The 24,458-nt window shown below is 39.7% G+C and overlaps 2 protein-coding genes across 2 annotated transcripts in view; one reads left to right on the forward strand and one right to left on the reverse strand.

Moving 5' to 3' along the window:
* The window catches only part of clu (clusterin), a 169,555-nt gene that overhangs the window by 143,480 nt on the left and 1,617 nt on the right, over window positions 1–24,458 (reverse strand). The gene's annotated exons all lie outside the window — the stretch shown is intronic.
* Window positions 1–24,458, forward strand: part of ryr3 (ryanodine receptor 3) — a 133,467-nt gene that overhangs the window by 15,544 nt on the left and 93,465 nt on the right. Inside the window, exons 2-7 of the mRNA XM_074615784.1 lie at window positions 6,425–6,544; window positions 12,716–12,820; window positions 20,999–21,013; window positions 21,455–21,529; window positions 22,475–22,553; window positions 22,896–23,008. Coding sequence (XP_074471885.1) covers window positions 6,425–6,544; window positions 12,716–12,820; window positions 20,999–21,013; window positions 21,455–21,529; window positions 22,475–22,553; window positions 22,896–23,008 — 507 coding nt within the window. The remainder of the gene's footprint in view (window positions 1–6,424; window positions 6,545–12,715; window positions 12,821–20,998; window positions 21,014–21,454; window positions 21,530–22,474; window positions 22,554–22,895; window positions 23,009–24,458) is intronic.

Consider the following 24,458-nt stretch of genomic DNA (forward strand, 5'->3'; position numbering starts at 1 on the left):
AGAGAAAACATACTTATAGTTATACTTAATATTACACGGTGCTCTGATTAGGGGTTACGTGCCCTTTCAAAGTAGTGCTATGATGTGACAGGAATTATGATAAATGCAAATGCAGATCTCACTGTTCTGATTGCATAAAAAGTTAACTTTTTTTAAAATCTGATTTTATGCATTTGGTGGTAAAAAAATCACAATATATCACCTTGCTTACAGTATCGCAGTATATTGAATCGTGTCAATACACGGCCCTAGCTCAAATAGGAACCAACATCAGCCTTTATCCGGCTTATCAGGTTGTAGTCCTCACACATCTACACTGTATCTGTTTTGCTCTCCATGTTGTGAGCTAAGCTTCACTAAAAAGCACATAGCTCAACCTGCAGTTAGCACCCTGCCTGACATTTACGAGAAACACGACGCCTGAGAAGTCACAGCAATTCAGACGGACTACACACCGAGACAGTGTGAACAAGGAGACAAAACGTGCAGGAATTTTCTTATTTCCCGTCACTTTTTAACCCCCCACCGTCTACCGTTTTTTCCCTCCTTCTCAAAGTCTGCCTGTTGATCTCCACTGAGCATGTGCAAAGCATGTGTGTCAAAATAGCAGCGCTGAGGGATTGAACAGATTCACCTTTTCTCAAGTTCACATTGGTGGCAGCAGCGGGGTGAGTTGTGGGAGTTTATTTGGCACGCCGGAGCATCTGTAGCTCTCGGGTTTCGGTCGGTGGATGCATCGGGCCGCAACACACACACACACACACTCACACACACACACACACCTGTTGCTGTCTGTTAAGGGACACTGGCTGCTTAGTGAACGAAGTAGAAGAAGAAAAAAACAAAAGCAAGAGAAGAGTGGAAAAGGGTCTGTTGAAAACACATCCGATGTGTTGTCATTCAACGAATGCTCGAACCAAAGTGACACTCTTTTGTTCGATAGCGGTCAGACCTGCGGGATCCAGAGGGATTTCGAGAGGTAGCGAGGACGGGTGGGGTCGTGTTGGGAGAGGGCAGGGTCAAGTTCCCGCTCTACACTTGGAAGCTGGGTGAAGCAGCCACCCAACCTCCTCCCGCTGCAGGCCAGGGCCCTATACATAGTACTGATGCTGCTCTTTAGCTGTCTAGCAGATGGTCACACTGCTGCTGCGAGGATCACTTTGCCTCAGATTCACCAGATTCTCTGGCTGGGGATCAAGTCAGGGTTGCAGAGAGAGACAGAAAGTGTCTTAAGAGAGTGTCTTGGCTGCGGGCACACACAGCTATTTCATTAGTTGTTGAGATCTGATCATAGCTATTGGATTTTTATGAGAGAACGCCACTATGCATCCATTCTTGGCATTAAACCCTCCCATACGCAGTGTCTCCGGTGGTTGTGTTTATTTAGAGCGATGTTGGCATTATCATCCATTCTGCTCTTCCTCCTCCATTGCTTCACTACTCAGATGACTGGATGGCATCCAGTCTATGTAGCCGTTTGATCCCAGTGCAACTCTGACCACTTCTGGTTCTGAAGCTGCACTATCAAAGTGGGCAAAACAATCTATATTTGTGCGTCAGAGCCTTTAAGTAGGGTTGTCAATTTTTATCAAATTCAAGAATGCATGAGAATGTGTCGCTGCCTGGCTTTCAGAGTAGCGTCTTAGTGATCAAATCGCTTCTTTAGAGGATTTTTCATACTGACAAATAAAACATTTCATGAAATTGGTCACGTTTATGGAATAATTTCACACTAAAAAATCACCTGTTATCAGTTTCATAAGCCTTAAAGGGGACATGTCATGCTCATTTTCCAGTTCATACTTGTATTTTGTGTTTCTACTAGAACATGTTTACATGCTTTAATGTTAAAAAAACAACATTATTTTTCTCATGCTGTCTGTCTGAATCATAGACTGTATATAAGAAGTGGACGTAGTCACCGGGACGTCACCCATTGGTTTGTGGACTGCCGTTTTGAAGCCTCGAATTTGACATTTTAGCTGTCGCCATCTTGGCTTTTTGCAGCCAGAAGTGACACGAGAGGGCGGAGCTAAGTACAACTGAACGCTGAATAAGACATTTTTAGGCGACCAAAATGTTACAATTAACTTTCATGAACTGAAAACACACTGTGAAAGGGTTAAAGTCTTAAAACAAATACCCGGACAATTTCCAGACCGGACAACGCCGTGGTAGCGACCTGTCAATCACAAGGTAGCCACGCTCTAAAGCATCCCCTGCTTTATGGTCTATTTGACTCTAAATGGGACCATAATTTACTAAATGAACATCATGCTGTATTGAAGAAGACTTGAAACTAGCAATTGAGACCATAAACTCATGTTTACAATGTTTACTGAGGTAATAAATCAAGTGAGAAAAGGTCTGAATAGTGAAGCCATAGTGGAAGTGCCTTAAACATGCATTCTTTCTAACAGCCAGCAGGGGGCGACTCCTCTGGTTGCAAAAAGAAGTCTGACTGTATAGAAGTCTGTGAGAAAATGAGCATACTTCTCAATTAGAACCTTTTTGGTCACCTAAAAATGTCTTATTCAGCGTTTGTACTTAGCTCCACCCTCTCATGTCACATCTGGTTGCAAATAACCAAGATGACGTCGCGGTGACTACGTCCCCTTTATGTATACCATCTATGGTTAGTAAGCTCTCCAGATACCCAAATGTATGTGAACATGCACTGATATGTGCCCTTAAAAAAAGGCATGCTACATACACACGTAGATATAATATGCCACTAACGGTGCCAGGTCCTGCTGGTTTCAAAAGGCCACCATACCACCACCACCACAAACAGCTGAAAAGAAAGTGGTGTATTTACTCGTTTTTAAAGAGGTGACAAGTCTTCGGTCAACCCGTGGCCATATTGAGTTTCCCTATCTGTAGCCTGAAACAACAAGCTGTGTTTGCTCCATCACACCACCACCGGGAAGGCTGCAGCAGTGACTCGGAGCCAACATTGATGCTTTCTGCCATCAGTAATCACCTCCCTGAAGCCCAAAGTTGGGTCTTGGGGTATTTAAAACGCTGCCGGTATGGACTGCTGTGCCAGCTCGGCCCCCTCATTCACTTCAATGTGACATTTAACTCCATGTGCTTCACTTTCTCCATTAAAAGTGCTTGAACATGGATTTTTATTTCCCCCACAACAAAAACTGACCAAAGTGTATCTCTTAATAAGGTTGTTTAAGACTTGGATATTTTGCCTTTCTCTTGGATCTACTCTAATTAGCTTCTGCACTAATTAGCTGCTGAATAAATCATGAAATGCCCCTTTAACCATAACTCATTTATTCGTCAATTTCAGTCACATTTTTCTCTTTAAGCAGCATTTCTGTGGAATAAGATTGATCACATCTCTGAAGCATAAATTACTTCATCTGTTCTGTTTTTGTTGATCAAATTTTACCTTTAGTAAATCAAAGTATAAATATTAGGGCTGTCAATCGATTCGAATATTTATTTGTGATTGATCGCATAATTGTTCATAGTTAATTGCGATTAATTGCAAATTAATCACACATTTTTTATCTGTTCAAAATGTACCGTAAAGGGAGATTTGTATTATGTTTTTGTATTATATAGTATTTATCAACATGGGAGTGGACAAATATGCTGCTTTATGCAAATATATGTATATAATTATTATTTAAAGTGAATTAACAACACAAAACAACGAAAAATATTGTCCATAAACCCTCACAGGTACTGCATTTATCATAAAAATATGCTCAAATCATAACATGGCAAACTGCAGCCCAACAGGCAACAACAGCTGTCAGTGTGTCAGTGTGCTGACTTGACTATGACTTGCCCCAAACGGCATGCGATTATCATAAAGTGGGCATGTCTGTAAAGGGGAGACTCGTGGGTACCCATAGAACCCATTTTCATTCATATACCTTGAGGTCAGAGGTCAAGGGACCCCTTTTAAAATGACCATGCCTGTTTTTTCCTCGCCAAAATTTAGTGTAAGTTTGGAGCGTTATTTAGCCTCCTTCACGACAAGCCAACCAATGGATTCCTTAGGTTTTCTAGTTTCATATGATACCAGTATCTTCACTCTAGCTTCAAAACTGAGTCTGCTACAACCTAAATATTGCAAGTTGTATTAATGCGTTAAAGTAACGAGCGGCGTTAAAACTAATTTGTGTTAACGCGTTATTATCGCATTAACTTTGACAGCCCTAATAAAAAAAGATTTACTCTCCCCTTTAACTCATACTTTTGTAGCGCAAGACTTCACAAGAAGAGCTTCATGTACTGCTTGGTTAATGAATTCAAAGTGTGTTTATTGTTCAAGGAGAAGACAGTCCAGTCAGTACCTTGTTCATTGCGAACACCTCCCACATACATAAACCAGAAAGACAGAAGATCTAATTTGTGATGCAACACCAGCTCACACTAAATATGAAACACAGAGAGGGACTTTAGGTCTCCTACAATGTCAGTTTGAACTTTTACATCTGCTGAAAGAGAGACGAAATCAGTCTCAATTCGCCAAAAAATGGTCTGGATTTGACTAAAGACACATTTGTTCTCTTTGTTTCCACTTAATTTCCATCTGTACAGCAGTGTGAAATTACAAATTAGACGGGAGACGATATAGTGAATGCTTTCTAATGCAGGAAAACCGCCTGATGGTATAATGAAGTGCATTCAAAAAGCTGAAAAACCCTTCTGAATTAATTCCCTCACACAATAGTCTGACCATGCAGGGGGACTTTTACCTCCCGATCACACTAAATCTTCTAGTTTTGGGTCATTGTTTTGAAATATTGTCGGCTATCTCGCCTCCTGAGTCTGTGGGAGCTGTACAGCCTGTATCTAGATCTATTGAATTAATACTGCTGTGAAGGAGGTGGGAGCCAGAACCATGGCAACCATCAGCTCAGATTAGTGTGGGATGTGAGCTGGCAGGAGACATGATGCACACACACGCACATACACACACACACACGCAGTACGCAAACAAATCAATATCCGTGTGTGTTGCCAAATAGAGCCAGACCCTCTCGACCCTGACAGATACAGATGTTCATTTATCGGTTGCGCTGATTGAATCGAGGGTTTCCTCTCTCCCACAGAGATACCAAAGACTGCGTAACAGGTTTAGAGATGATATTACTCAACGCTGCTTTGCTGTCAGTGCTATTGATTAATATAGTTTTTGTTGTTATCTTCTCTGCTGCTGAAACGGTTGTCTGGTCGAATTTGACAATATATTTTTTTTTATCAGATTTCTCCAACAGTTTCATTATATTTAAAAATGTCATGTGCATGCAGTTGTTACTCTGGGTGTCTTATTTTTATGGAAAAATGTATTTTGTTGTATGTAGGGATGCACCGATACTGGATCAGATATCGGATCGAATCTGACTCAAATAGCTGGTTCGGATATCGGTGACAATGGGGCCGATCCACCACACCACACCTGCTGCTGCTACTGCTGCTACTACTGCTACTACTGTTGCTACTATTACTACTGTTGCTACTACTACACCTGCTGCTACTAATTCTATTACTATTACTACTACTACTACTACTACTGCTACTGTTGCTGCTGCTACTGCTACTACTACTGTTGCTGCTACTAATACTATTACTACTACTACTACTGCTACTACTACTGTTGCTGCTGCTACTACTACTGTTGCTGCTACTAATACTACTGTTGCTGCTACTAATACTATTACTACTACTACTACTACTACTGTTGCTGCTGCTACTACTACTGTTGCTGCTACTAATACTATTACTACTGCTACTACTACTACACCTGCTACTACTACTGTTGCTGCTACTACTACTGTTGCTGCTGCTACTGCTATTACTACTGTTGCTACTACTACTACTATTACTACTGCTAGTACTACTACTACTACTATTACTACTGCTACTACTGTTGCTACTAATACTACTACTGTTGCTGCTACTACTACTACTACTGCTACTGCTGTTGCTACTACTACTATTACACCTGCTGCTACTACTACTGTTGCTGCTAATATTACCACTATTGCTACTGCTACTACTACTACTGCTACTACTATTACTACTACTGTTGCTGCTAATATTACTACATTTGCTACTGCTAGTACTACTATTGTTATATAAAAACTCTGCCCCTATTCTCGTCTCTGCAGTCAGTTTTTAGTTGTGCTGGATCAGCCTCCGCCCCGTAACACAGTTTCTTTTATGCCACTTTTTATCTGAAAGCTTCGTGAGCTGCAGTGACCTCCACGAGTCAAAGGTGCATTTCTGGGTGTCAGTTTAAAATGATTCCAAGTAAAGGTGGCATGAGAAGCAAGAAAACTGAGCCAATATAGACTATTTTCTTCTTCTCCCATCTTGTTTCTTTTTTTCGGATAGGTCACTGTCAAAACATGTTTGGCTTTAACGCTCCTCTCTCTCTCTCCTCTGGCAGGAAGACGAGGTGGTGCTCCAGTGTGTGGCCACCATCGAGAAGGACCATCGCAAGTTTTGCCTGGCCGTCGAGGGACTTGGAAACCGTGTGTGTTACCTGGAACCCACATCTGAAGCTAAGGTGAGGACGGCTCACAGCTTTGTTTTATGCCGTAGATATCATGAAGATTTGGGAGGTCAGTAGCAGAGTTTGGCATGAAGCGGGCAACAATAGCAGCTACAAAGTTCATTAATGACCTTTAAGCTGAGGCAGCACTCTGGAGACGTTTGGTGCTGAAAATGCATTGGCTTAAATCTACTTCTATCCACCATCTTTCAAGCTGAAAATACAATATATACAATATATGTGTATATATATATATATATTAAAAAAAATACATGTATATATATATATTTTTATTTTTATTTATATATATATATATATATATTTATTTTATTATATATATATATATAATATAAAAAAATAAAATAATAATTATATATATATATATATATATATATAATTATATATATATATATGTAATAAAAAATATATAATAAAGTGTATATATATATATATATATATTTTTTATCAAATTAGTTGAGCTATTCCACAATATTTCCACGTATCCCCCGGCAACTGCAGAGTTACCCCATGGGGCTAAAGTGAATCAGCGTGTTAATGGACACCCAGCAGGTTGATCTATGAAAGCTGCTTTCTTGATGAAATGACAGAATGAGGATTTACTAAATCTAATATCCAGCAGAGGCTCCACTCCTGAAATGTAATTAACAGAGAGTGCAGCTCACTCAACTTCCTGAAATTGGCCCAGATATGAATATTCACACATTATTTAATTTTCTGAAAAATGTTGACTCATTCATTGTTTAATCCAAATTAGATGGATTTTCCCTAATCTGGAGGACGATGTTAATTTGTGTGATGGAAAAATGTTGGAGCTATATTAGTATCTCTGATTTCTTTTCTTGTATGTGTCCACTCTAAAATTACATCTTCCAGTAATTTAATCCTTGAACAATTAAATTACCCATCGTCCTTTTGATTAGATTAATATTTTTATATATTAATAGATGCACAAAATAACATCCAAAAGGAAGTCTGCAGTCCAGTCTTGTTCCCTGGCAGCCTCTCTTCCTTATGGAGCGTAAATCAGAGAGACATTTCACTGAACCCATCTGTTTAGCCTCTTATTGAGACGAGCTCTCCTGTCAAATAACGGGGATGGAGTAGAAAGCCCCTTTGGTGCAACAAGTACAACTACTTAGATAAAAACAATCTCAAAATGGGTGCCTTGGTGGTGCGGAGGAAAGACATCCCCCCCTCCTCTGCAGTGATCCAGGATCAGTTCCCGGCTGTGATGCATCCAACTTGGCCAGAACCCCGAAAACACAACTGACAGTGTTCAGTTATGGATCATGTACTTGTTTCTGCACTGCTACATCTCAGTGGTTGGGCCCACGCAGACAAAACAACATCAAATATGATATATAGAGGTTCTTTTTGACCACTTTTGTTGTTAGAAAAGTGAAGTTTCTCTTTGTGACTGTGTGATGAGAATTTGCATTTTGCTGCCTGTGGTGTTGTAGCAACACAACAGAGCTGTCAGTACTCTGTTACACGTCTCATTAATCTCCTTTTTGACAAGACCTACTGTATGGTCTTCAAAAAAGAAAAGACATGTTGGAAATGAAGCACATCGTGTTGGCTCTGGAGAATATGCCTTTAATAGGAACATAATTGTTGTTTATCATTATGTGCATCATTAGTCACAACACTTTCAGCGATGTTTCAATGTGGAGAGCAAGTTCGTTGTCAGTCAGTAATGCAGATCTACGTGGGAAAGACAGCGTTGCCTATATATTTATACTCGTGATGTTCTTGCTGTTTTATTTTGGGCTTCACACTTAATTTGTGTCAGAGTGATAATCACATGATCGAAGAACTCTCCAATGCCAGGACGTTTATGAGCTGTGCATATCAAGTAAAGCCTGATTTAATTCCAGTAAGACTTGTTTCTGTTCACCCACCTGGAACTGTTGTCGAGTCGGAGGGCAACACCTGCGGAGCTCCGAGCAGCCCATCACAGACACCTCTCCCCGCTCACCTTGGGTACCGGTGACAATGCTTCGGGCCGCCTTGGGTGTGAAATGTAGCTGAGTGTGGCGGGTGACGGCTGTGGTTTGGCACTAGGGGAGGGGCTGTCATCTGCTGGCGGATCTCAGGTGTTGACACCTCATTTCCCAGACTCTAACGAAGCCTGTCTGCCGGCTGCTGCTGGTGGGGAGAAATGAAGCCCGGGTGAATTAGATCCGATTTAAAGGGTTACATATCATGAAAAACTTGCTTTTTCAGTGCTTGTGCACGTACATCTGGGTATCTGGAGTGTCTACCAACCCACAAACTGTGAAATAAGACAACCCAGTCAGTTTTTTGTGGGCTGCGTACGTAGATCAGAAAACATGTGATTCAACAAGTCATTCAGATTTGGCTCCCCTTCCCATATCACATGCAGACTCATTAGAATATATCGTCCCCCATCTGAGTATCTCCACCCACAGGTTGAGAACTACTTTTGCAAAATAGCACCATATTTTTCTCACAAGCCAATCAGAGCAGACTGAGATCGATTCGAGAGGGGGTCTTAAAGACAGACAGTTGCCGGTTGGAGACATGTAACCATAGTAACCCGTGCCAACCTCATGTGACCAAACGATGATTTGTGAGAATCATTAATTCTGAACTAATTTAAAAACTATATTATGCCTAGCAAAGTGAAATCTTATATTTACTCTTACATTGAAGCGTTATTGACGTTACAGAGCACGTCTGTTATGATCGTTGTCATCACAACCACCTTGCATTGTGGGATATTTATGCCGCCGCTGTAGTGTTCAGTGTTTGCATACTGTAATATTTCACCGGAAATGGTATGCGATTCACGTACTATGGGTTTCATACTAAGGTTTCGGACATACTAAAAAATCTCACATACTGTTTTAGCGTACTAAATAGCATGTTGGTATGTAATTTCAGACACAATCACCATCTTAGAATCAAGTTAACTCCTAAAATAAGAAGTTCATATTAATGCCACTCAATTGTATATGAAAACAAATAGCTTGATATACATGTACAATACATACAGTATGTATTTGCTTATTTCTACCTTGATTAATTTAGTTTCTTGTTACTGTTTTTTATCTAATACATTGCTTTGATTGTTTCTGTTTCTGTTTTGATTGAATTAAAGGATAAGACTGGCACTATATTCTTTTTACTGTCAACAAATTTGGTTAAAAAATGGTTCGTCTCTCAATACTTCGTCTGTGGCTTCAGATGCATATTTGTTCTTCCTGAAGACGTATATCTTTAAAAACAGATCATGAATATGTACTTAGATTTTTAAATTTTTATAAAAGGCTGAACATAATACTCTAAAAACAGCTGAGCACTGTTAATCAAACAGGAATAAATGGTGATGAGCAACAATTGTGATTTGTTGGGGACTATTTTCAGTCATGGATCAATACCCACTTGGTGCACTAGTGAGTATTTTCAGGACGGTGTATGTGGGACTAACTCAAAATAAACCACATGTGCTCATGTTCATCAAAAGGAAGGTCTCAGTGTATCTCATCTTTGGACAACAATGAAGGCTACACAGACGTTAGTAGGATCAGTTTATTGTTGGTTTTGGTCTTTTCATGGGATTTGTTGACAATAACAAACATTTTGAATATCATCAGACGTATCCTTTAATATGACATCGTTCTATTTAACATTTAAAAAGCACAGCTCACATACCTTTTAAGAGGAAGTTAATGGGATTTACTACAGTAGACGACCTTGAGAAGATGGGGGGAAAAAAATAATTTAATTTAACTTTATATGATCTATTTTGAATAGCCTTGCGTTTGATGCAAGCCTCTAGACTGTTTGATCTTTTGTAGGATCACTTTACTCACTTTCACGGCTTATATTATCGTATTGTGTTAAGCTCCCTGCAGACTTTCTAAAGGTTACTGTGACCGTTGAGACTTCTATTCCAAGACAAGCGAAAATGTTCAGCATGTCTGCCCAACCCTGGAAGGAGCATGATAATTGGAATATCGGCGGTGAATAATTCATTAGAGGTGTAAGGTCTTCATCACTGCGGAAGGTCGTATGACACCACAGGTGAGGCTGTGTCATGTCATGTTGCATCCTCTTACAGGAAAAAGTAAATATTCAACTGACCCTGTCTCAAGTTTTGTGGTGAGATAACTACATTTTGGGGCTGCTAGCCTTTAACAAACAACCTTTTCAATGATATTTCCTGGATTGTTTGTCACTGGAAACATCTTATCTGGGTATAAATGCATTTAAATGATGAGTATCTGCATTATTTGTGTGCAAGCTGACAGAACTGTACTGTACATGTGCACACAAAGCGGTGTTGGAGGTTCCCATGCATGTTTGTGTTGAGTTTCAGAGCAGCGCCATCCTCATTATCACCCAGCAGCCCTCCACTCTGCTCACATTTCTCACTTCACTGCAGAGGTCAAAGGTCAGCCGCTTGTGTTACTGAGTCAGGGCATGCATCCAACACCTTTAAATCATTACTGTGTCAGGGAGAGATGGATAGCACGTTATGTGAAGCCAGCTATTGTTATGGAATGGAGGTTAACAATAAGTATGTACTAAATAATAACTGGATCTTTCAAAGAAATGAGGGATATGATCTGATATGAGGGTGAGGGAGTTATTAGGCTATTGTTTGTTGACGTGTTGTTGATTAGACATCATGTGTCGTGTGTAATGCCATCTAACACATCATCTCAAATGCCCCATTTGTATTCTTCAGTATCCTCTCTTTGTCTTTGCTCCTTGAATGAACTTACCTGAATTGATTTACTCTTTGCACAATGCACTGAAAGTTTACAGACAAACTTAGTTTGCTGAAAGTGGAAGACAAATCTGCAGCCTTGTGTACTGTAGCAGGAACCAAACAAGGCCGTGTGCTGAGGAATGAGGCCCAGCCAAACTAATTATTGGTCCTTGCAGCCTTTTTGACAGCCCTCCTCGTAATCCCCAGCCACTCGTTAGCAACTCACCGGGACGGCAAAGAAGTTGCAAGTCATCGGAATTATTTATGAGCTCCCATTCCTCACTGAGCAGTTTAATCTGATCAGTGCCTCCAATTCATTTAGTAACCAATTACTGCTCTGGAAATATTATGAGAATGTAGATACAATTTTACATGCAAGCACGTGTGTCTAATTAATCAACACAATTTACAGCACTGCATCTCCCTGTTATTACATCAATTTAATTTCTTTAAGATGCATAAAGATAAAGATAAATAGAACATAATAAATAATGTAAATGCAGCATCACTGTCACCAGAATGTGAAAGTGACATGATGGAGCGCAGCAAATATGAGCTAGAGAGTGGAAAAATGTGTATTGTGAATGTACAGGATAGGCAGAACCCTTTTAGTTGACCAAAACAACAAGATTTCTTTAGTCATTTTTAATCTTTTTTTTTAGGCTTTTCATGTTGAATGTCTTATTTCCAAGAAACTTATGAGCAAATTTATGATAAACACATGATTTTTGTGATGAAACACATGATGAAAGTGGTGCTTTTGTGTGATTCTTTGTGGAGAAACTCAACTAATTGTTTAATTGACAAAATCGTATGAGTGTTAGTCGACTAATTTATTTGGTCGTGGACGGCCCTAATATAGGCACCAAATGACGTTGAATAAATGATGATTTGAGGCATGTCTAGTTGTCCACACTCAGCTGGTTTTGGTAAATTAGAATTTAAATATCTTTCTGATGTCAGTTCAAAAAGTGGTTTCCGAAAATGTTTTAATATTTATTTCCTGTGTGATAACAGGCGTCTGTTTGGAGCTACTTTAGACTGACACTGCAATTTATATTTAGGTCACAGTCCATCAAACTGCTTGGACACTATGCATGTCAACTTTTACAATGTCAAAGAGCATCATAAATGTTGATAAATTGATGTATTTCTTATCAAGTTTGCCTCAAGTTTTTTGTTGTCATGTCAAAAATCTGAGTTCTGTAGATCAGGGGAGCTGGGTGCAGCAGCAGCAGATGTTCGAGGCTATACAGGGAACATAAAAGGGCAAAAACGGAGTCAAGGAGAATAAACTCCACATTGTTTTGTACCCAGGAGAGAAGCCTGTTTTTGCTCGAAACACCTTGTCAATGCCTCTTCAACTAATGTTTCTTTTCCTCCGTCCTCCTTCCTTCCTCCCCTCTCTCCCTTCTGCCTTCCAGTATGTTCCTCCAGACTTGTGTGTTTGTAACTTTGTGTTGGAGCAGTCCCTGTCGGTGCGGGCCCTGCAGGAGATGCTGGCTAAGACTGGGCAGAACAGCGAAGGGGTGAGTACAGTACCTCCTCCCCACTGATAATACCCCACTGCTCTCTACAGTATCTCACACACACAAACACACTCAACACTTATACACACACAACACTTACACGCACACACATACATACACACACACAGACACACACACACACACACACACACACACACACGTACACAAATCAATCTGTAGTCGACCAGCATTCTGTTGCAAAACGCCCTTGAGGTTGTTTCAGTTAGAAGTCTCATACTATATTTCTGCGATATTGCTTTTTATAGCAGAATAACGATCTTCACAACTGTTTTCCGTCTAACATAATTTAGCTAACGTGATATTTATTGAGTGAGCTTGAAAAGAAATCCTTCGCTGGCAGAGCAGTCACACGACTGGAAATACAAATCTGCTTAGAGGAGGAAGCCATGATGATTTTGCTGCTGTACCCAAAATGATGCATTCGAATGCTGTCAGGTTTTTTCAGGAATATAACCTTCGCAGAAGGAAGCAGCACTTCAAACCTCTTTTAAAACTGAGCCCGCTACAATGCACATATATCACACATTGCGTTAATGCGTTGAAGAAATTAGTGGCGTATTTGCATTAAAGTGTTATTAACTTTGACAGCCCTAAAATAAATAAATCAGCTTTTAGTAGTGTTTTCATGAAACAACATGACCAGCGTTGGACCTTTTATTAGTAACTTCACTTAATTTATTGCTTTAAATAGTCAGATTACATTTATGAAAAGTAACTGTTATATAATATATGTAATATACTTTAAAGTTATAACAAGTGTACAGTGTTTTCAGAAGAAAATATCAATGAATACTTTACAACATCAGCAGAATCTCTTCTACATTTGCAGGTATAGTCTTCTGCAGTATGTATGATGGACTTGCTCGAGGCAGCCAGGAGAGGCTTTTTATTAATTTATTGTTTTCCTGAGATGGCAGTAACAAGATCTCCAGATGGTAGCCTTCAAGTGTTAAATATGGAAAGTCAAACATTTTAGTACAAGTCTGAGAAAGTAACTGATTTACTGGATTACCGTAATAACTATAATGGCTATACTCTAATGCATTACCCATAACACTGTGTATAAATGGCAGAAAATCTTAACACTAGAAACAGGCTCTCTTCAAACATGGCACCGAATGTCGTTGCCAGGTTTAAGGTGTCAGTTTAAACTGAGAAATGTTGCTTAATTACTCATTCATTGTGATTATTTTGCACATATTTCTGGACGAAATGTTGACTTTGAAAAAGTGAATATGTTCAAAATGAATAAGAAGGTTGGATTTGATCCCAAAGGCAGAGCAGACAGACCACATCTAGCAATACTCTGAACTACTTTAACACCAAGAACTGCTAATAGAAGCTGTCTGATTTCATTCTCTGTAACACCTGTTTTGCAAAAAAGAGATCAGAAGAATGATAATGAAAGGCCGTCAGGGGTCTAAGAAAGGAGGGAGATTATCTGTGAGTGCAGCGCTGCTTCCACAGCCTTCTTTTTCCTCAACCTCCGCTCACTTGACATGTTTATTAGAGCAGGTAAGTCATGTTTGATTGGGCGGAAGCTCTGCGGTGCCACAGGGGTGTCATCAACAGGCAACGAAGCTCTCTGGTGGGCTACTATGAGTGGTCTGTAAGCCCCTGTCAGATGCTCATACTCACTCATGCTGCTGCGCTCCAACAGTCATTTCATGTGTCATTTAATCTCATCACCCAGCCCTTCTAGACCCATAGAGGGAAGTCCAGAGATGGGAAGGGATGACATCACATGTTAGGATGAAATGCTAATATGTTTTTGGGAAAAACAAAGAGAAAACAGCGCTTAATTCTCAGATAGATCTCAGCTTTAAAGCTGCAGCTGGTAAGCAAATGTGATAAAAAGTTTTTTTTTTTTTTAAACTGTCACTATATCCTGACAGTAGTATATGACACAGATAATCTGTGACAAAAATCATGTTCCTCTGGTGCTCCTAATCGTATTTGCAAGATTTCACAGCACCGAAGGAAAACAACCAATCAGAGCCGAGCTGTCTCTAACGAAGCTGTCAATCACTGTTCGCGAAACTCGCAAACCAGGATCAAATGGTCAAACAAGGCAGCGCTGATCAAATATGAATCAATATTCTGTTACTGTAATACCTATTTTTCGTGTCGCATGTTTTCAGAAACATCTTGTAGTGTACTGTTTAGCTGTAAAATGAGAAAGATTGTGACCCGGCAGCCCTGTTGAGATCAGTTGAGGAAATACCAAGCTCTGTTTCTACTGCGAAACAGTGCACTAAAATATGTTTCTGAAAACATTTGAGGCGAGAAATCATATCACCATATTTGATCAGCGCTGCCTAGTTTGACTGTTTGATCGGAGTTTGCCAGTTATTCGAGCAGTGATTGACAGTTTGATCAGAGTTTAAGCTTCACGAACAGTGATGGACAGCTGCTCAGATTTCCTTCAGGCGTGGTGAAATCTTGCAAATGCCATTAGGAGCACTAGGAGGAGGCAGAGGAACATAATTTTTTTCACGGATTATCTGTCTCATGCACTACTGTCAGGATATAGTGACCGTTTTATAAAAATAACTTTTTATCATATTTGCTCAAAGTTACCGCAGCTTTATATTTTGGACACACGAACCACGACATACAAGAAACTGCTTGTTAGTGGTGGTGTTATTTTTCATCCCTGTTCCTATTGGATACACACATTGACTGTATATAAAGATGGATGACGCGTCTCCACTTCCTCTAGAGGGGGTGGAGCCACAGTATTGAGGTCCCGCCCATAAACCTGCCCAAGCCAATCACGAGCCGAACGGACGGCTTTATGACCTATACTGCAGCCAGCCACCAGGGGGCGATATAGATGTTTTGGCTTCACTTTTGGGGAGCTGTCGCGTCGTCCATCTACTATACAGTCTATGGATACAAATGGTCTGTGTTGATTTTGAAAGTTCCTCAATCGATGGACCCAATTATTATTAATATACGCAAACACTTTGGACAGACCACTGGTATGTAGGAACAGAGATGACAAAGCTATGGTTGCATGAATCACTGTGCAGTACAGCGTCAGCAACTAGAGAAACCAGCATCACGGTGCTATTTGCAAGATGAATTGAGGAAAAAATGCTAATGCAAGATAGCCCGAATTTTGCGTCGTGCTGGATGTCTCTGGCTACCACTGTACTTTCATGCACAACATAGCCTTCTGGCACAGATAGCTCTTTAAGTGTCTTATTTTGTTCGCCGCTTGGGTCCTCTCCACTGGTGAATCAGGCCTGCATTGTTATTAGCCTGGGTAGCAGATTTGTTTTGTGCTCAACAGTGCAACATTGTTGGCTGGCCTTGTTTGGCAAGACAATATGATGTTGGCTAGAATACAAACTCTGCTAGCGAGGCTAATAAATCACCCTCCTCTTTCCTTTCTACTGCAAGGGCCCATTTCTCTCCATTGTTGCTCTCAGATTTGTGTAATTGACTGCCGTACAACCCAATAACACATCTCTTTTCATTTGTATTTGTGTGTTACTAGAGTGCTGACCATGAAAAATGGGTAGGTCCATCAGTCCGTTCATCCATCATGTTGTCAGTGTGCATGACAGACTGCCAAACGAAAAGGGTTCAATTTCCGGCACTTTCACTTGAAGTGACGCCCATTTCTCGATCGCCATAAAAGCTTCATTTATAGCACGTGCAGCATTTAGTTTAAACATCCACTGCAGGTACTGCAATGTGGGGAGAAATTAAGCTAATGGTAATGCATTTCAATTTTTCCACCTCAGCACATATTGTCTAAATGGATATTAAAATACGTTCAGACTCCCTCTGGATAGTAAATTAAGCTTTCACCTCATCGTATAGATCTACTCTCTCCCTCAGCCAGTCTGCATGGAGACAATCAATTAGCTTGTCACAGTTGTCTCTTGAACTTTAAATTATGGCAATCTTGAAATAGACATCCGTTGGTGCTGTCAACTTGTGCACAGGAGTCAAATGTTTTGCCTCGTGTACGTGAAGACTACTTTGTGTGCAAGTGTGCAAGCACTTTCAAGTGATAATGTCTGCTTCTCATTTTGCTTAAGCTATTCATTATCCACCTTTTTTTGTTTTTGCTTTCAATGCAATTAGATTCAAGCCTCTGTATACAGCTTACAGTGTTAAAAAGATACATATATTATTAGATTTTGCTTACCAAAGGTAGTAATGAGCTTCCTTATTTATCTTACTTACTGAATCTAAATGAACGGATCTGAAAACCCACACGTTGGCAGAAAACTCACTTTGTGGTTTTGGGTGTGCTGCTCTGTTTTCTCTGGGTTTGGTCTCTAACATCGATTTAAGTTTAAGGGTATTGACACGAGGAAATGTCCTGAAATCAGTTTTGATTTCAGGGTGTCCACATGCACTACTGTTGAGCAAAGCTGTTGTAGATGATTCAAGGATATCTGTTCTTCATGTAACTCACAAAACACACTGGACTGCCAACATGCTACACTCCAGTTTCATTTTCTTTTTACATCCCTAACTTGTGGTTTTCATTTTTTAGGATAACTTGGCTGGATGTATAGTGTTTTTTTTCTCTTTCACCGATCGCGGTGTACATCATATTTTGATGGACTGTTATGAAGTAAAAGAGCACAATCACTGTCTCATTATCCAAATAACTTGAAGGGCAGGGCATTGGATTTGCATGAGAATCAATATATCAGATGGTACTCAGCAAATGAGTCTGGCATGACTCCCTTCCTCACGGCCTTGAAAAAGTGATTAGTGTGCTATTTCCCCTGCTCAGGCTTTTCCGTATAAAATAAGCTATTGATATATGAAGTGAATATTTAGGTACTTTACTTTAGTCATGGTTTGGCATAATGGCTCCGTCAGGCTTAAGCAACGAGAAAGCCCACACTGTTTCATTCTCATAAAGCCAAGCAGGCAGGAAATAAAAAAACTCACTGAGCGTTCAGGACGTTGGCTCAGTTTCAGTGATCATAACAAAGCCACCAAAATCATCCATGTGTTTTAAGTAGTTTGTATTTTACACTGGCCCATTACACTGCTTCTAAAGTAGTAAATCAATTACATTTACGATGGTTTAGAACTGGTTATGTGATTTATCAAGTATAAACGCCAAACATGTTCTGCTTACAGCCTTTATCATTGTATGTTGGATACCTTTGTCACTTTTGGCACAACCACCAGACCCCAATGTATTTCTCATGTAAAAAAAACTGCACAATTTTTGCGGTAATATACTATTATTATTTATTTTTTTTATATACTTTATACTACTCCACTATAATTCAGAGGCAAATATTGTACCTTTCAGTCCACTCGATTTATTAGAGGTAGTTACTTTGTGGATTGAGATTAATAATACAAAATATAATCAACAAATTAATTATTTAAAAGCTACCTGGCAGTATATAAAGTAATTAAAATAAGTCCCATCTTTACCAGCTGCAACATTAAAGTGATGAACACATGACTGCATCGTTAATTACTGTATATGTTCTTAATATTCCCTTGTACAAAGTATTTCCTTTTATAATTGTAATATAACTTATTATTTTAATGGAGCTTCCCAGCAAAAAGCATTTCACACGATTGTATTTGTATAACCGGCGTCACAATAAACATCTTGAATCTTGAATCTTGAATTATAATACAATAACATGCATTATTCTGAAATGGGCCATTAGCCCATTAGCCCTCGCGAGACTACCTATTGGAGGTCGAGAGAGTTACATAACAACCCTAGAACAGATGGCACAGATGACGGAATGACGTACGGCGTGATGAGGTCATGAGATTTGTGCCTGATCAGAAGTGTCTTCTATTAGTTTTGTTTTTCCAGCTCCCATGAAGAGCAGCCACTTCTCAAGCCTAAGTGCCCTATTCTAACCATTATAAACTATTTTAGCATATCAGTATTAAATTATATTTATAATAAAGTAATTTTTGATAAATTGAGGTTAATATTATTTTGGCAATAATTCCAAAGAAATTCCAAACAGGTAACTTGCTAATTACCATGAAATTTGCGGACCTGTAAAATGAAGTGTTACCAAAAATAGTCATGATATATTCCATATTTCTACAGTCTGGTACCACTGACTCAGTGTTCTACATAGATTTCAGAAGTGGCAGACAACAAAATTGAGTGGCCGGTAGAAATGTTCAGTGACCTGCCACAGTGGCATGTGAGGAAAAAGGTTAATTTCAGACCCTGCTAACATCATTATAACGCACAATCTTTGTTTTGGAGAGGTGTTGGTTCAACTTTTCCTGGTTTTTGAGGCTGTTTAGTGGTGCTATTCTAGCTAACGTTACCTTCATGTAAATGGGGAAAGTGAACAGAAAGATTATCAGGTAGTGTTACACCTATTTTTAGCTAGGTGTAGTTTACCTAAACTGGCAACCGTGTGGGGTCCAGCCATCATTAAATTCTCATTAATTGTTGTGAAGACGTTTACAGTAACTTACCTGTCCTCTGGTGGCTTTATTTTCTCAGTATTTGCACCAAAAAGCCTATGATGGGTCATTAACTTAACTGCTAAAAGCAAAGCCATTCACAAATGTAGCTAATATATGCTCCTCAGGACTAATCTCAAGCTAAATGGTACATCTTAATTTAACAGTACGCAAATATTAGTCAGTGCAGTGTGTGATTAGTGTAGGCATCAGTGTCAGAGCCAGCAATCTACCATGACATAAAGGATGATTTTGGTGTCTAGCTATGTCCTCATGACTTGACACAAAACGTAGACCTGTGAGACAATTACATTTCCAAAAACTTTCAGTATTAAGACACAACTTAATATACCCCACCTCCTCCCATAACACATAAACTGTACATGTGTACAGTGCCTGAATTGGGCCAAAAAAGGTGCCAGTACTGTATTTCAGCAGTTGCATGACATGATCATCACGTGTCCTGGATATATTTATATTTATACGTATATATATCCCACTTTCTGTATGCATTTCATTGCATACATTATGCCTACATACGACATACATGTCCACAGTTTGTACATAAATGTATATTGATAATGAAATTGGATAATGAGAAGGAATAATTTTCCGCGCTGTTACCTCAGTATTAAGCTAACTATGTGTTTACACATAGACACAGTTACGTGGGTGTTTACGGGTGCACACATCAACTCACCGGGAGGTGGCAGTACTCAATAAGAAGTACGAGTACTCGTGGACAAATATCAGAAGTGCCGGTTCTCGGTACTGGTGAGTACTGGCCCATTTCAGGCACTGAATGCATACAAAGACAACCATACAAACTTCTCTCTGTGTTTCAAACACAGATCCACTCCCAGTAGAAAGCTGTTTAGGATACAGTACTTCCAACTGGAGGGGCAAACCAAAGGTCACAGTTCCTGGCATTGATGTGTCAGCATGACAGCAGGCCTGAAATACAGGCTGGCTCTCTCTCTCTCTCTGTACCTCCTCCCTCACTCCCAGCTGTTGCTGGATACTCTTCCCATTTTTCTTTTGATCAAACTCTGTTTCCTTTTTCGTCTGTCTCACAAGCCATCTGGGAGAGACTTGGTAGCCAAAAGAGATTTAGCTCAGGGTCAAATTTAGGGGACAGTTGTGAGTTCCCTTTAGGTCAAGTTAAATGTGACCCCGCGAGCAAATACACAAATTGACGCTGACAACTAGACAAGAAAGAGGATAGCCTCCGTGTATTGCTTATTGGATAAACACTGAATTGTGCATTACATTGGTTAGCACAGTGCCAATTCTGAGCTTGTTTCTAGCTGTTTCTATGAGGAGTTTAAATATTGTTAGTCATCTCAAAAGACAAATCTGGTAGACTGGACACTCTAATTTTATTGTAGGTGAGAATAGACTGTCTGTTTATAGCCCTAATAATCGAAATTCACAAATCAGGTATCAGGTATGTGACTAAATGTGGCTAAATTGTCCTTTAATTTTAATCTAATAATTAAAAAAAACTTTCAGACATGTATTCAAACCCTCTAACGGAAAATCATGTGTTCGAGTTTTGACTCACACTCAATCGATTTGAAAATAAACCGTCACCATTACTGCTGTAGGTCAGGCACCTGGTCCATATTTGAGTTTATCCAGCTCGCAATCCCAAGACAGAGTTGATTTAGATGTTATTTCTTATGGTACCTTCTTTTTTTCTTCTGCTGCTAGAGGTTGATTAAAAGGGTAAGTATAATCTTCTTTACTCACCTCAGTGGTGGAGAAGAAATCATCTTTATTCTTTTTTTGCTCAACTGTTTCCTCACATTTCCTCTACCATTGTGTTACAGTGTATCACAATTATTCTTGTTTGTTGCAAGAATGGGCAAGCTGTTTAATGAATGTACATGTTTGTTTGATTTTAGTGTGTAGTTTGTGTGTTCCCATCTCTCTTTCTTTGTCTGCTTCTTGCTTGAAATTGGAATGGAGGTCTGAAGTTGAAGATACTTTGCTTGTTCAGTCGTGTGCAGTTTTCCCACACAGGGTCAAAAGCAAACTTAATATCTGACATAGAAGTGAAGGGGAGGTTAATAATATAGATCATGCGATAAGTCAAACCTGACAAGGTCCAGAGGTCAAGGATACTAGGACATGATGGTAATCTGTTACCTGTGTATTTCCTGACAGGCGGGTCAGGGGGGTGGACACAGGACCCTGCTCTACGGTCACGCCATCCTCCTTCGCCACTCCTTCAGTGATATGGTGAGTATCAACAATACGATTTGATAATTGTCCAGTAATGTAGTGCTTAGTGGCACTTGCTGTAATACACATATATACAACACTTATATATTTATTACACGTATTTGTCAAAACAGCTGGACAAAACAAAAGAAAATCTGCAAATCTTCACATTTGAGGAACTGAAACCAACTGTTTGGTATTTCTTTCTTGACAAGATAAATTGGTTAAATCAAATTGTTGGTTCATTTTCACAATGATCTAATCAAATAATTAACTCATTATTTTAGCATTAAAAGTATATATTTCTTAGTCCTAAACTCTGTTTTTTTATCCATGAATAAATCATTTAAGTCATGTTTTTATTAGATATTTGAACAAGAGCTGACTTCCACTCTCAGATTGTCTTAAAGGTCCCATATTGTAAAAAGTAAGATTTTCAAGTCTTTTATATTATAAAGCAGGTTTAAGTGCTTTATAAATACTGTGAAAGTATCGCAGCGCTCAATATATGGAGAAATATAAACAGCCAATATTCAGAAATTGTGCGTTTTAAACAAGCCGTTTGGATTTCTGTCCATTTGTGATGTCACAAATATACAATATTTAGACCATTACACGGTTTTAAACGTAAATATTCTAAATGTGTCCCAGTTTATTCCTGGTTGCAGTGTATGTAAATAACATCAGCTGACAGGAAGTACACATGGACCCAAACTGTTGCCTAGCAACGCAATTCTGTTGCAATTCCGTAGAAATGTACTAAAATGGAGCGTTTCAGACAGAGAGTAAATACAGGTATATTCAGGCAGACAGTATGAGGAAAATAATGTGTTTTTTAACATTAAAGCATGTAAACATGTTCTAGTAGAAACACAAAATACAAGTATTAACCTGAAAATGAGCATGATATGGGACCTTTAATGTTTCCTTTGACCTAACATCAATTAATTTGTAACTCCCCAGTACTTGACCTGTTTGAAGACATCAAGGTCTCTGACAGACAAGCTGTCATTTGATGTCGGACTACAAGAAGATTCAATAGGTACAGTATGACTAACGGGCACTTTACAGAGTTCACTTGGCTTTTTTACTCCTTTTAATTGAATCCAGTCCTCCTGAGTAGCCATTTCAGGTCAACCTAACCTTGAGATGGAATCAATACCCGTGGGAGAAATACTGTAAAACACAGTTACAGAGCTATAGTTGACATTTGAAATTCTTAAAGCCATTCATCAAGGAGAAAAAACACTTCAACTGCATCTTCAGTCTTCCTCAGATGATGGCTGTTTTTATGCTTTTTGCCACTCATAACAGATAGACGGATGTATGTATTCTACTTGATCTTCATTAAATGAATAATGTTTTTGTGTATTTGTGTCAATAGGAGAGGCCTGCTGGTGGACCATCCACCCTGCATCCAAGCAGAGATCCGAGGGAGAGAAAGTCCGCATCGGAGACGACCTGATCTTAGTCAGCGTGTCGACAGAGAGATACCTGGTAGGTCAAGTCCAATATCTCAACAATGAAACTTACCTGTAAGTGAGAATAAAATGAGAAGGTTGAAGAAATCTTCACTGGGTCACTGGAAAACAAGTTTAGTACAAAGACTCTGATGCATATTTTTTGGATAGAAAATGTGCAATTAATTTTGCTAGAATCTAATCAGTTCAGTTAAATAAAACTGTATTTACTCCCCCTGCAATTGCAGAAGGGGCTTGCTACCCTGGTCAACAAATACACCAACAATAAGTGAAAGAGGAGAAAAACCCCACTGCTCATCATGAAGCTAAAGCAATCAAAGATTTTATAATGAAGAGCCATGTCACACAAAGTAATGAAGCTTCCATCCAGCCCTATCTACTACTAATTACTTTCAAAATTATATGTGTTTTCTTTATGTTAAAGGGACTGTTTGCAACTTTTTAAGCGTATAAATGTACCGGGTCGGGACACATGCACGCTCGCATATGCGCGCTCGCGTGGGGTCGCTGTCTCGTCTCCTCTGCCTGCTCGCCTTCACTCAGACAGCGTGCGCGTTCTCGCGTACTCGCTCCACCTCTAGACGTGAACGCGCGCTCACTCCACACTGCAGAAGAGTTAGTTTAGCTCTGAGAATATCTAGTGAATGTACAGTGGACGTTTGTGCATAAATAAATGCTGCAGCTCCTCCAGACCAACAGAGGTTTTCCGTGTCTTGTGAAGTGACGGGGCTCCGCAGCGAGAAACGTTATCGTCTCGTTACCGACCGGGTGCCGGTGTCTCCTCTGTTCACTCCGGCTGCGGGCGGAGTGAACAGAGGAGACTCGCTGCAGAGCCCCGCTGCTGAAGCCTGCGCTGAGGCAGGAAAAGCCAACACTAGTATCAGCAGTGATTCATGGAGAGGCCTTCGTCTGGTCAGCTAACATTACTGCCAAGCAGGTGAAATATAGAGTGATATTGTGGTTTTAGCTGACGTGTGTCGCCTCACTGTTTTGAGCGATGCTCGTTCATGTCTATTTAGAGCGAGCAGGCGCGAGGCCACAGGTTTTGCTGCTAACAAGCATTTCTGAAAGTTACAAATAGTCCCTTTAAGTCATAAATACAATGCATACAAATACAGGCACAAACTACACTGCACATAATGCTTTGCAGGGTTGGAAATTAGCACCAGCCACCAGCCAAATGCTGGTAAAATATGCAAGTAGCTGCTAGATTTGCTTCACTCACCAGCCAAAAAAAAGCAATGGTAATCTATGGAGTGGCAGGTGGACAAAAAAGTAAATTTTCAACACTGCTGCTTTGTTTCATCTGTAGCCTGCTATTGACTTGACTTGAGATTAGCAATTGACAATTCAGATGATTTAGACATTATGGTCAGTTAGCATTTTGATTTGGATGCCACGAACCAAAGCACTCCCACAGTAACTCCTCTTCAAAAAGTAGCAGACAGTGTTATTGTTTGGCTTTA

The sequence above is a fragment of the Sebastes fasciatus genome, chromosome 18, assembly GCF_043250625.1.
Source record: "Sebastes fasciatus isolate fSebFas1 chromosome 18, fSebFas1.pri, whole genome shotgun sequence".
Taxonomy (NCBI): domain Eukaryota; kingdom Metazoa; phylum Chordata; class Actinopteri; order Perciformes; family Sebastidae; genus Sebastes; species Sebastes fasciatus.